Raw genomic sequence first — 12,888 nt, forward strand, 5'->3', positions numbered from 1 at the left:
CTGTAAGGCCTCTATGCAACTCCCCCATCCCCAACTTGTGGCAATCAAAAAATGTCTCTAGACATTGCTAAATGTCCCCTGAGGAGCAAAACTGCCCAGTTAAAAACTACGACAGCCCTAGAACATGCATTCCCACCCAGGTCAACATCGCCCCCAAGGTGATGAGAACTGACTCTTGGGGAGATGAGAAAATCTGAGATATTACTATCATCTGTGGCCCTCCAAACGGCCACAGGACACCAGCAGATATCCAGCACATCTGTGGCATTAACATTTCACGGTAGAGATGAGCAATTAGAGGAAAAAAAGTCTAAAAGAGAAGAGAGGATGATAAAGAAAGATGGAGAAACCCCATCCTACAAAGAGGTCTGACGCTGCTGAAAGCAATCACTCCCTCCAGCTGTTTGGCGCCCCCAAAATAAGCCTTTCCAGTGTCCAGGGGTGTCTCCACTTAAATGAGGAAGACGTGGCAAAATAAATGCAGCTGCTTCTCAGACCCTCTGAAATGGTCCTGGAAGCTTAAGACGCAGGATAATACAAATTTAGGGGAAAAGCTCTGAGGGGCCCTTGCCAAGTTTGATGGCATCCCTGACATGACAGTGAACCTGGAAGCTGTCATCTCTAAGTTACAAGAGAAACCACATAAGTCGAGCTGACCTCAGACAAATGACCAGCAGTTTGTCCTGGCTGAACCAATGACCTAAGCAGCTCATGCCATTTAATCTCATTTTTTTAAATGTACCATTTTAAAATATGTACACACACACACACACACACACACACACACACACACACACACTCATGAATACATAACTATGGTCAAGATAATAAACATATCTTTCTTTCCTTTTGTTTCCTTTGAAACTTTTTCTATGCTTCTATATTACCAAAGCAACCACTAATTAATTACCTTTTTAAAAAATTTCATTAAATTTATTGGGGTGACATCGGTTAATAAAATTATATAGGTTTCAAGTATACAACTGTACAATACATCATCTGTACACTGCATTATGACGCAAGGTCAAGTCTTCTGTCATCATATATTTCACCCCCTTCACCCCTTTCTACCTCCGCCCACTCCCCTCTCCCTCTGGAACCACCGTACTGTTGTCCGTGACCATGAGATTTTCTTTGTCTTGTTTGTTGCTTTCGATTTTATAACATTTTCAAAAGAAGAAGGAGGTGGCATTTTTTAAAGCTTCTCATCTACCAGCAACGTCCCTGGATAGCAATTTCATTTCATTAAATGATGCAAAACAAACGAAATCTTGCAATTTCCTCTGCTCTCCTGTTTCCTGTTTCATTATGCAAAAGCCTGCCTAACCACTCCAAGAACCAGCTGGTTTATAATATTGAATATTCATGCTTAATGAAGTTAAACCTGGCTGGTTAGCACAGAGGACGTCTTGTGATCATTTTTCAATCCATAGTTAGAACCCATTTAGACTCAATTAACAAACTTCCAGACACAGCCTGCAAAGACCCTTCAGTGTAGGTATTCCACTCTGAAGGACTCTGTCATCACAGTAACACCTGGGATGAACGAGAATCTTCTAACACATGGCACCTCTGCAACTAAGGTACTTCTGATTTTAAGATTATAAGGAAGGAAGAAACGACGATGTGACGACAGCTCCTTTTGTATGTCCACGTGGCCAGGCCCTAGTGCCCCGCCGTTTGGTCAACACTGGTCTAGATGTTGCTGCAAAGGTGTATTCCAGATGTGATAAGCATTTACAATCAGCTGACTTTAAGTAAAGGTGCTCACCCTCCATAATGCAGGTGAGCCTCTTCTAATCAGCTGAAGGCCTTAAGAGTAAAGACTAAGGTTTCCTAAATAAGGAATTCTACCTCAAACTGCAACACGGGAAGCCTGCTTGAGTTTCCAACCCACTGGCCCGCCTTGATTTCAGACTTAAGCCTGCTACATCAACTCTTACCTGAGTTTCCAGCTTCCCGGTCTGACCTACACATTTCAGATTTGCCAAACCCCACAATCATGTGAGCTAATCCCTCAAAATAACTTCCTCCTCACCACTCTCTATATAGACACTTTATTGGTTCTGTTTCTCTGGAAGTGCCTCAACTGCACACCACAACGTATAAGGCTGGAAAGCAGATGGCAGAGTGAAACTGACTCATAGAGCCAAGGACAGGTGAGTCTACCTGCTTGCAGAGTATCCAGCCCTGGAGAAGCTGCTCATTCACCAGGTAGGACCCTGCAAAGCTTGGAACGGAGGTACCAGGAACTGTAGGGGGCAGGGATGAGAGACATGGGCTGGAAACAGGGAAGTGAGTGAGATGTCCCTATAAAGAGTAGTTAAACTCGCCAGGTCCCCATCCCATCCTGCAAACCAGGAAACTGCCACCTACCTGAGTCTTGAAGAAGATAGAAGGTTTTCACCAGCGGAGGTCCGGGCTTGGGAGAAGCAGGCATGCAGAGAACAGGGCTGAACAATCAGCCTGAAAGCAGGGGGAAGGGCAAGTCCACACAGTGACCTGCAAGAACCCAGGCCCCTTCTGCTCAGCTGCCAGAATGCCGGCCTAGTGGACACTGGGCAAGAGCCTGAGGAGGTTCCTCCTGGCGAATGAGCCTCAAAGTCGAGGCCAGATGCTAATGCTCAGGGCCAATCAGTGAAAACACAGCTTGCTCCCCATCAGTGAAGCCCAACGAACGAGCTCCGCCCAGTTAGCTTTCCTGCTTCCACCTTAAATAAGAACAAACAGCCACAGATCGCCAGATACTTAAGGAAAGTTAGACACCAAAACATGCAAATTAACAGCAGGTGGGGAGCAGATGAAACCTGCAAACAGAGGAACTAGATATTGTACCCATGAAAAAAAGAAAGGATTTTTTTTTTATAAAAATAAGAGCTATTAGAAATAAAAAAGAAAAAAATCATAATAAAATTCAATGGAAGGATTGGTAAATAAAATTTTTAAATCTTCTAGAGAGATGAACAAAAAAAGAGATAAGAAAGAAAATTAAAAGATCGGATCAATCCAGGAGATTCAATATCTGCCTAATATAGGATCCAGAGAAAAGAAATAGATTATAAAGAGGAGATACATGAAGTTCCAGACTTAGGGACCCGAACACCACAGGGAAAGAATTCCAGAAAGGTACCTCGCACGAAACTTCAGACATCCAGAGAGAAAAGATCCTGAGAGGTCCAGAGAGAAAGAGAAAAAGACAACAAAGGCAAAGAACGGCATCAGGCTTCCGTAAGCCACAAGCACAGAATGACTTTCAACCTACGATTCTATAGCCGGCTAAAGAACAGAATGCAGACACTAAACATAAACATCTCACGACACGCAGCTTCTGTGAGCCCTCCTGGCGAACCACAGGAGAAAGCCTGTTTCCTCCTGGAGGCCGTCCCCTGACTGGAATTCTCGGTGCCCCAACCCCAGAGCACTGTGTTAAAGCATCTGATACCTGCCTTTTCCCGAAAGAGGACACGGGCCACATATGATCATCCCGTGCCCTCGCCAAGCGCGAGCCCAGAACCTACAAAATAGTAAGGGCTCAGAAAGAGTCTGCTAAATCATCGTCACCAGATATGCCTTTTAAATCTTGTTTGTCATTTAAAAATATTTCCCACAAACTCTGATTATCCTATAAATGCCTCCCTTTTGTACTGTAACACAGCAGTCCCCAACCTTTTTGGCACCAGGGACTGGTGCTCCTACGAGAATCTAACGCCTGATGATCTGAGGTGGAGCTGAGGCGGTGATGCTCTGGCTGGGGAGCGGCTGCACATACAGGTGAAGCTTCACTCGCTTGCCCACCGCTCACCTCCTGCTGTGGCCGGGTTCCTAAGAGGCCAGAGACCAGTATGGTCTGTGGCCAGGGCGTTGGGAACCCTACTGTCCTGGACTTGTTTTAAAAATGAAACGTCTGTGTGCACAAGTCAAGTGCACTGGTTTTGTTTTAGTAATGCTTTTGTCTACTTTAGTTTCTTCAGTTTCTTACTGAGTTTTAGATTCATGGCAAATTTAAGAAGGCCCAGGAAGTGCCCCGTACTTCCTGTCCTCACCCTTACCTAGCCCCCCACACGTCAGCATCCTCCAATATTTGTTACGACTAATGAACACACGCTGGTACTTTGTAACCACCCAAAGTCCACAGTTTACATTAAGGGTCACTCTTGGTGTTGTACATTCTACGGCAAGGGTCCCCAACTCTGGGCAGTGGGCCGGTCTCAGTGTGGCCTGTCAGGAATCAGGCCACAGCAGGAGGTGAGCGACAGGCAAGCGAGCGAAGCTTCATCTGTATCTGCAGCCACTCCCCAGCACCAGCATCACCACCTCAGCTCCACCTCAGATCATCGGGTATTAGATTCTCATAGGAGCACCGGTCCCTGGTGCCAGAAAGGTTGGGGACAGCTGTTCTGTGGGTTTGGACAAATGTATAATGACATGTATCCATCAATATAGAATCAGTATTTTCACTGCCCTAAAAATCCTCTGTGCTCCCTCTGTTCATCCTTCCCCTCACCCCTGAAGTAATGCTTTCAATATTATTTGTTTGGAGCATGTTTTCAGTTTTGTGGGCCATGTCTATTTTGCAACTACTCAACTCTGCCGTTATAAAGTGAAAGTCTCCACAGATAATACGTAAATGAATGGGCATCTCTCTGTTCCAATAAAACTTTATTCACAAAAACAGGCAGCAGCTGTCTGCCAACCTCTGGACAACAATATTGTTTTACTCGATTCCACCATTTTTACAGGGAAGAAATTTCTAAATACCTTGACTGGCATTAATAATCTGTTTTTCCTATTTTTCTCTCTGAAATCTATCTTCTTCCTGGAAGATGAATCAAGAGGCAATAAAAGCTGAGGTTATATGATGAAAGACAATTTGCTTTTTTAGACCATCCCTGCTTTAAAGCTACGTTACCTTTCTCGGCTTTAAATCCCAAGCTTCCCAAAAAATTATCTAAAGAAAATCCCTCACTCTTTGAAACTACGGTCTCTGCTTGTCCAACCAAGGGTGGTTTGGGCCGCCTTGCAAAGCAAGACCCATCACGTGGCTGCAACAGGGACACGCTGTTTGTGGACCATCTGCCACGTAAACATGACAGGGAGTGCAGTTCGATTGCTTAGGGTAGATTAAGATCTTTTGCTCTGCAAAGAAATCCATGTTTTTTCTTAACTTCAAACAAAACCAACTGCTCTGCAGGGGGATATGTGGACATGACTGCCTTCCGGTCCCCAATTATCTGTAAAACAGAGCAAAAGCCAGCCCGCGTTTACCCAGCACGGGGAATTTGTCTTACGAGACCCCTTGGTCCAGAATGCCCGTGTCCACTCAAGAATAACCTATAAAAATTGATGTACTGAAGGGAGAAAGAGTGTGTCCAACAAAATGGAAGTCCGCCGAGGCCACCCCTCTGAGGTCCGCCACCCGCTCTGAGGAACAAAGAGTCACTCCACCACTAGGCTTCTTATTTGCTCAACAGGAATCCAGAAAACAGCACTGGTGGTTTTTCTAAGTGGATATGGCAGCTCCCTGCAAGGCAATCACTGACCTGTCATAAAAGAGGAAGAGCAGATGAAAATACCACTATCAAAGGCCAGAGGCTGGGTAGGATGCTGTGTCTGCCAAGTAGTAACAATTTATAACATTTTAAGTAGCATCTTAAGCAAAAGACAGAGTAACATCTCTGTCGAAAAAGCTTGTCTAGCATAGATGAGACATCAGCCAGGCACTGACAAGGCAGCTAGCTTGGCAGGCAGCCCTGTCAGAAATAGCATCTGATACAGAGGGTGTACATCGAAACCTCTGTGGTCCAGCAGTCGTCTAGCTCAAGTTATTCACATGAAAGCTATTTCCTTCCCAAGTCGCAATGCAACAGTCAACCGTTCGAAAGCCAGGATTAAGGTTTTGCCATACAGTTTCACTTCTTACAACTTTAAATTTTCGAAGCCCCTTAAAGCTCAGTACCAAGTCTTCAGGAGAATAGAACATGTAGACCCTAAGTGACCCCACAAAGATAGAGATGGAGAGCAGGTGGGAGGCAAGCCCAGGTGAATCCCATCCCAGGTACCTCTAAACAATTTCAGCATCAGAAGCCCAGACGATAAGAAGACAGGACTCAATACAGCAGGCATTTCTCCAGCTGGCAACTACAACGCCCCCCAAACAGATAACTCATTTAAAATGTGACTTCGGAGAGGAAAAAAGAAGATGAAGCAATTCCAAGTTCATAGTCTGCCTTAAGTAACAGCAATATCCGAAGCTCAGAAGAACCTGAACCTCATGCGTGGCCTCCGCCTCTTGCCACAGTAACCTCAGAGGGCATTTTAAAGAACCACGCACAGAGTGACATGCTTTCTCTCACTCTCTCCGGTGACTCTAAAGCCGGACCCTTTCTACTAACTGGTTGGTGTTCAATCTAAATTAGTTCTATCATAGTTCTAGAGGCCAGAAGTCCAAAATCAAGGTGTCGGCGGGACCACACTCCCTCTGAAGGTTCTTGCTGCTTCCTGGCCTCTTCTAGCTCCTGGTGACAGGTGCTTCTCGACTGGTAGCTGCATCACTTCAATCTCCGCCTCCAACTTCGCGCAGCGTTCTCCCCTTTGTCTCAAATATCCCTCTGCCTTTCTCTTATAAGGACACCTGCCATTGGATTTAGGGCCCACTCTAAATCTAGGATGATCTCATCTTGAGATCCTTAGCTGAGTTACATCTACAAAGACCCTTTTTCCAAGTGAGGTCACGTTCACAGGTTGTGTGGGCTAGGACCTGGACATATCTCTTGGGATGCCGCCATTCGACCTACTGAGCTCTCCAAGAAGCGAGAGGATGAAACGAGTTATTTATTTAAATGAACGTGGACTGTGAATACTTTTTTGAATTTGATCAATAAACACTGATGGAATGGATGAAGACAGGAGCCAAGATACGCTGGAAACCTCGGCTCTGCCAATAAACAATAACCTGGATAACTACTGTTTACTTAAAGCGCTATGCTAAGTACTTCACATACAGCGAGTGGATTAAGTAAGACAATGCACCTAAACATTCTGGCATTGCAGACACTCCAGAAATGTCAGTGGTCGTCATCACTTATTCTAACCCTCTCCCCAGCCAATAAGGAAGGCGTCATCATTCCCATTTTACACAGCAGGGGCTGAGGCACAGAGAAGGTAAGTCACAGAGGTAATACCTGGCAGAGGCGGGACTGGTCATACTTCAAAGACCATGTTCTTTCCACTACACCACACTGCACCTGATTTATATTATTTAGTCTTTGCCTTGAGGCTTGTGCCAGCTTAAATATCTATAATCGGATTATATACAGAGTGTATATGTGGGTGTATATACGTATATATACATATGTACATGCGTGTATATACACACACACGCAAATAGATATATATACACTATATATGTGAACACACACACACTATACCTCATTGAAGAAATCAACTAGAGTGAACACTGGGCTGAAAAGCAGAAGGTCCCAGGGGGCATGGGAAATTCCCCTGCATACAGTCCAGTCCCTGAACTGCACAGCCACAGGGTAAAGTGTCACGTGTCACACCCTGCTGAGCTCACCAAAGCAACACATCTAACATTCTGTAAACCCCAGGGCCTCGTTCACAGGCTTATCACCTGCAGTCGAAGATCTTGTTTCTAAGCCAAACACCCTACAGGGAAGAAAAATGAACCATGCTCAACATCCACACCCCAACACTTTCCCCACCACCTAAACTCCCACAGAAAGTGGCCAGGAAACATGTCCCTGTCAGAGAACTTACAGGAGGAGTGGATGCTGGGGAAGCTTTTGCGGCCCTCGGACACCAGATCGGGGTCACCTGTGCAGTGCATTTCCGAGTTCATCACTCCATCTGGAAAGCAGCGGTAAAAGAAATCGGGGCGAGGTCTACAAAAGACACCATGGACATTTTCAATATAAAACGCTGCCATCACAAACGGACCCCGAGCTGACCCCCGCCACTCCCTGCTTCCCCCAGCTCCTCCTTCTGCCACCTCCACCGAGCTCCGCACGGAGCGTCCTAGACGTGGGGGGTCTGAGGAAAAGCTCAGACTTAGGGGTCAGAAAGATCTGACTGGCAACTCCAGTTCTGCCACTTACTAGTTTTTTGACCTCGGGAAGATCGTGGAGCCTCCTCCAGCCTCAGTTTCCACATCCGTAAAAGGGGGAGGTCCTTACCTACCCAAGGTGAAGTCCTGAGGGTTAACTACTTACAGGAGGCACCTGAGCCCAGCGCTGGCCGAGTAAGAAGAGGTAGCTCCTGCCTCCACCCGCAGCCCTGACCTTCCGAAGCTGCTTCTAGGACCCAAGACTCCAGGCTGCTCAGGGCCCTTTATCTTGAATTTTAATGGCCATCTGCTGTTTCTCAGACAGCAGGCCTCAGTTAACCTCACTGAGAGGACCTAAAAGCCCTGCCCCATGATGCAGAGCACAAAGTCGCCCGGTGTCCTGAGAGAGAGCCCTCTCCAGGGGAGTGGGGTTGAGCCTCCTGTCACAATCACAGCTAAGCCTTACTGAGTCCTTACTGGGTACCAGACCCAGTGCTGAGCACTGCACGCGTGTTCTGTCATAAGATTCTTATGACAACCCCAAGGCAGACCTTGGGACTTTCTTCATTTTACAGGTGCAGAAATGAAGGCTTAGAAAGATGACACTCCTGCCCAAGGTCACATACAACCAGTAAATGGCAGAGACCAGCTCTGAACCCCAGCACTTGGACTCCTGCACCTACACACTTCACCCTGTTCTTTTCTTCCTCACTCAGGTGAGGGTTCTCCTACAGGTGTGAGATGGCCAACTGCCTCACATCAATCCAACTAATATCTACTGAACGCCCACTACGGGCAAGGCTTTGCTACTGCTGTGAACACAGGGCCCGCTTTCTGCATATACTGATCACGCTTCACATGCACTGTCTCACTGGCCCTCCCAGCTCTGGGATGTAGGCCCAATAATAATCTATCGATATCTAAAACATATCAATAATTAATTTCAAAATCTATCAGAGCTGCTGGTGTTCACCTACTCAGCTAGGACTTCTCTAAGAGGGTTTATTTACCTACTGAAGCAAACCCTCAGAGCAGAAAGGCCCGAGAATTAGCATTTTATTAGGGCTCCATAGTAACCCTAAACATGCAATGTTGGGGAAACGCTAGAGCATCAGGGCACAGACTGCCCGGTCTGGATCCATCTGCCGCCCCCGCGGTGCCCGGCCGGTGCCCTGCACCAAGTGGATGACCAGTAAATGCTGAGGTTCTGAGAGGGGACCCAACCTGTCCAAGGCCAACGGCTGCTCGGGGCCAAAGTCAGGTCTCGAATTCAGGTCTTTTGACTGCTGGACTCTACAGGGACTGACTTCCAGAGCAGTCAGGGGCAAAGGCAAGGTCAATGGAGAACAGAAATCATTTCCCAGGAGGGTAAGAGAAATGTGCCATCAGCCAACACTCCAATGCCAATCCATACTTCCTATCCCAAAGAGAGCAACAAATAAATAATCTTATTTCTTTTTTGGAGGCCAAAACTGACAAATGAGTGGGTGTCTGATGAGGCCCTGGAACAGCACCAGATGGACTGGAAAGGCCGGCAGTGGACCTTGGCCCGCAAGCAGGCATAGTCAGTGGGTCCTTCTTTACTATGGACCTCTTATTTTCTGAAATAGTGGGATAGTAATTCAAAGGAGAAGAGGGATCTATGCTGAGGACAGAAATCCCAGAAGGACAATTTAAGGGAAAACCAGAAGAACTCAAATCTGTCCCATCCAGTGTCTGTGGCCAAGGTTCCTACACAGACGACCTTGAGCATCTGAGTCACCACGTGCTTCTTTTCGGAACTTACCTTCCCACTATCAACTTAATAGTGTTTGTGCAGACTCCATTCAAAGCAAGAGCCAAGGACACAGCTACAAAACAAACCAAGAGACAGAAAAATAACCAGCTGGCTCTCAAATCAAAATTACCATCACTATCATCATAATTCTATTTCATTTATGACCATAGAAATATGAACTAAAACTTTAAAAAACAGAGGGAATCGTGGGTGGCTAGAATAAAAATATAATTAGGGCAGGACTTTGGAAAGTACCTCATAAAGTTCCAATTCCCTATGACATAAAATTTATCTCTCTTCTTTGAAATTGTCAATATTGTAGAGAAATCCATCTATCATGTCCCAGATGATATGAACAGATTTAATACTATAGCATGTAGAATTTCTTTTACTGGTAGCAAGAAACATTAACTTTTTAAATTTCCTTTTGGCAACCTTCTCAGACATAATTGTCATCAGAGCCACTGCTAGGATCCTACTGCAGAGTAGGACATTCCCACATGGCGATTATGTCCTTGTTGACCCGTCTGCCGACAGCTGTCCATCTGTTATCAAGCAGACCACGCTTTCTGAGAAGAGGAAGTCCCAGCACCTCGCTGGGCTTTGCGAAGGCTGGCGCAGGTGGTGCTTTTTGCCACTTAAAAACAGCAGGACCTTCTGGAATACATTATTTGAAAATCTACGGCGTGGGGACTTTTTCCAAGCATCTTGAGAGAACTGATGGATGAAGTACAGATCATGCAAAGGGTGCCAGTGACACGAGTCACAGCACTGTCCCTGTGAGGACCTTGCCTCTCTCTCCTGGGTTTATCAAGACTGCACAGAAGGCAAGTCCGTGTGACGGAAGGTCGAACGCCATGCCTACACAATAAAACCTGCTGACGCCCATCCCGTCGCTTTGCTGAATAATGAAGCACATGAGCTACCACTTCCCTTTGGCAAATACGAACTATTGAGTACTAGCTGAGATTTATGTAAGAAAAGAGCAGTGGAAGGACATTTTCAGGAAGGAGCTGCCCAGAGCAATTCATGGTCATGGAAGGAGACAAATGTGTGTTCTATGAGCGGAAAGTGTCGTGGAGAGGCCGTGGGCCACCGAGAGGGTTAAAAACCCACCTGCTTTTAACAAGTCATGGGAAGCAGAGAGAATAGGAGGAACCGGTTCAAATAAACACCTCTGTCAAAGGGAAATTAATCACCGAAGCGTGAGATGGAGAACACTGCCGTCTCTCAGGCCACTGGGGTGGAGAGCAGAGCACGAGTTAGCAGCATGGCACTGCCACCTAAACACCAAGCACCTGGGGTATAAAACTGGGGACCAGAGTGGGGGACTCGGAGAAATCCTCTGATTACATCTGCACACACAGACCCTTCCTTCCTAAGATGCTGGCTTCCCTTCTCTCTCACGTGCTCGGAGCACTGTTGAAAGGTCTCCCTCAAAAAGAGGAGAAAAAAGTCCCTGGGCTCTCTTCACTGTTGTGTTCTCCCAAAGCCGTGACAGTGAACGGGCCATGAGATCCCCCTGAAATGACCAGAGTCGCTCCCATTAGGGCCGATCCAGCGGGCTCACTGCTGTGTTTTTCGGTGGGGCCAGACTCCTTTATATCCTGGTCCCAACATGGCCTTAGCACAGAAAGGTCTCTGTGAACAAGCAGCACTAGCTGATCTTCCAGTGCCTTTGGGGAACTTCACAGACCACTAAACTTCACAGACGCTGTACGGATCCCGAACTCCAAACACGTCCCCAGCCTCCGCACCGGCTGGGCTTACTGGAGCACAGAGCCGTTCTTTGAAACGCTTCCAATAGCTGAGCTAGAAAATGTGTGGATGTGTTGGATCCACCAACAGCTGGCAATTTTACTCTCTGGTCCAAAAATCTGAAGGGGACAGAAAGGAGCGGGGATCCAGAGTGACGATATTTAGGGTGGAAGCCATCACAGTATTCTGGAAATACACTGAACTGATCGTTATTTTCATCTGAAGCCCCTTAGGAACCTCTCACTGATACCAGAGAGAGGGCTGGGCTGAGGTCAGATGCAGGAAAGGCTGGCCGAGCAGGGAATGAATGACCCTAACGAACCAGGAGTGCTTCTGGCTAACAGTAACCCACTGGGTTCACGAGGGCTGTGCTAACAGCATCTCACAGCACTGCAGGCTTGAGAGAAGTTAGAAAGACAAACCAGAAATTCAAAGCCATGTGTCAGATGAGTTGGCCTGTCGGTGGTCTGTACTGAGGTCGCTACTGCTCAATAAGCATCCCAGAGGCTTAGAGGGCTCCTGTTGTTACTTTTGTTGTTGCTGGGCATACAGCACCTTCCTTGCGTGACGGCGTTCCCCGTTCTACAGACCTGGCTGTTCTGCTGCCTGAACCCCTGATGCTGCAAGAGCTGAGCTTCACTCCTCTCACAAAGGTGGCCGCTGGGGACATACAGATAAGGGACCCAGGTCTGCGGAAGATGCCCGAGTAAAGAAGGGACCTAAGCACCAAACCACCTTCACTGAGAAAGTCCTGAATCCCAGGTAACATTGGAAAAGCTACACCTAGTTTTCTGTCCTTAGTTTTTAAAGATCATTCCTCCACCCCCTATATTCAAGACTTCCTAAAACAAGTGATTTAAAAAGAAAAAATGTGTACGACATAAAGCTCTTCATCCTTTCTACAGGGCAGGCTCTCATTTATTTAGACAAACAGAACAGACAGGAACGCTCCTTCTCTGCTAATGTACAGGAGGCAGGGTATGGGGTGCAACTGCGAGATGTCACTGAAGGAAGATTTTGCTGTGAATAAAAAAATGTCTAGAGAAAGTAACTGTGAGCTACTTACTGCCAGAACAACATCTTGACTCCAAAAGCCGGCAGTAAATTATAACCATAACCTTGAAAGACTGTTCTCTCTCACAGCCCCGTACCTTGGGGTTCCATGCCAAGGGAGAGACTAGAATAAAGAGTGAGGCAAAAAGACTTCCAGGTCCACTGAGAGGGCTCCCAACAGGACATTTTGGGAACCACAGTGGTATCTGTCCAGACGCTACCACGACTGCTCGAGCCA

At 46.7% G+C, this 12,888-nt stretch overlaps 1 protein-coding gene across 1 annotated transcript in view; it reads right to left on the reverse strand.

Annotated features, from left to right (window-relative positions):
* PLPP4 (phospholipid phosphatase 4) overlaps positions 1 to 12,888 on the reverse strand; it is an 83,437-nt gene that overhangs the window by 59,903 nt on the left and 10,646 nt on the right. The window contains exons 3-4 of the mRNA XM_011359221.2: positions 9,849 to 9,912; positions 7,777 to 7,901 (exon numbers count right to left, since the gene is read on the reverse strand). Coding sequence (XP_011357523.1) covers positions 7,777 to 7,901; positions 9,849 to 9,912 — 189 coding nt within the window. The remainder of the gene's footprint in view (positions 1 to 7,776; positions 7,902 to 9,848; positions 9,913 to 12,888) is intronic.

The sequence above is a fragment of the Pteropus vampyrus genome, unplaced genomic scaffold (genome assembly GCF_000151845.1).
Source record: "Pteropus vampyrus isolate Shadow unplaced genomic scaffold, Pvam_2.0 Scaffold46, whole genome shotgun sequence".
In the NCBI taxonomy this organism is placed as follows: Eukaryota; Metazoa; Chordata; class Mammalia; order Chiroptera; family Pteropodidae; genus Pteropus; species Pteropus vampyrus.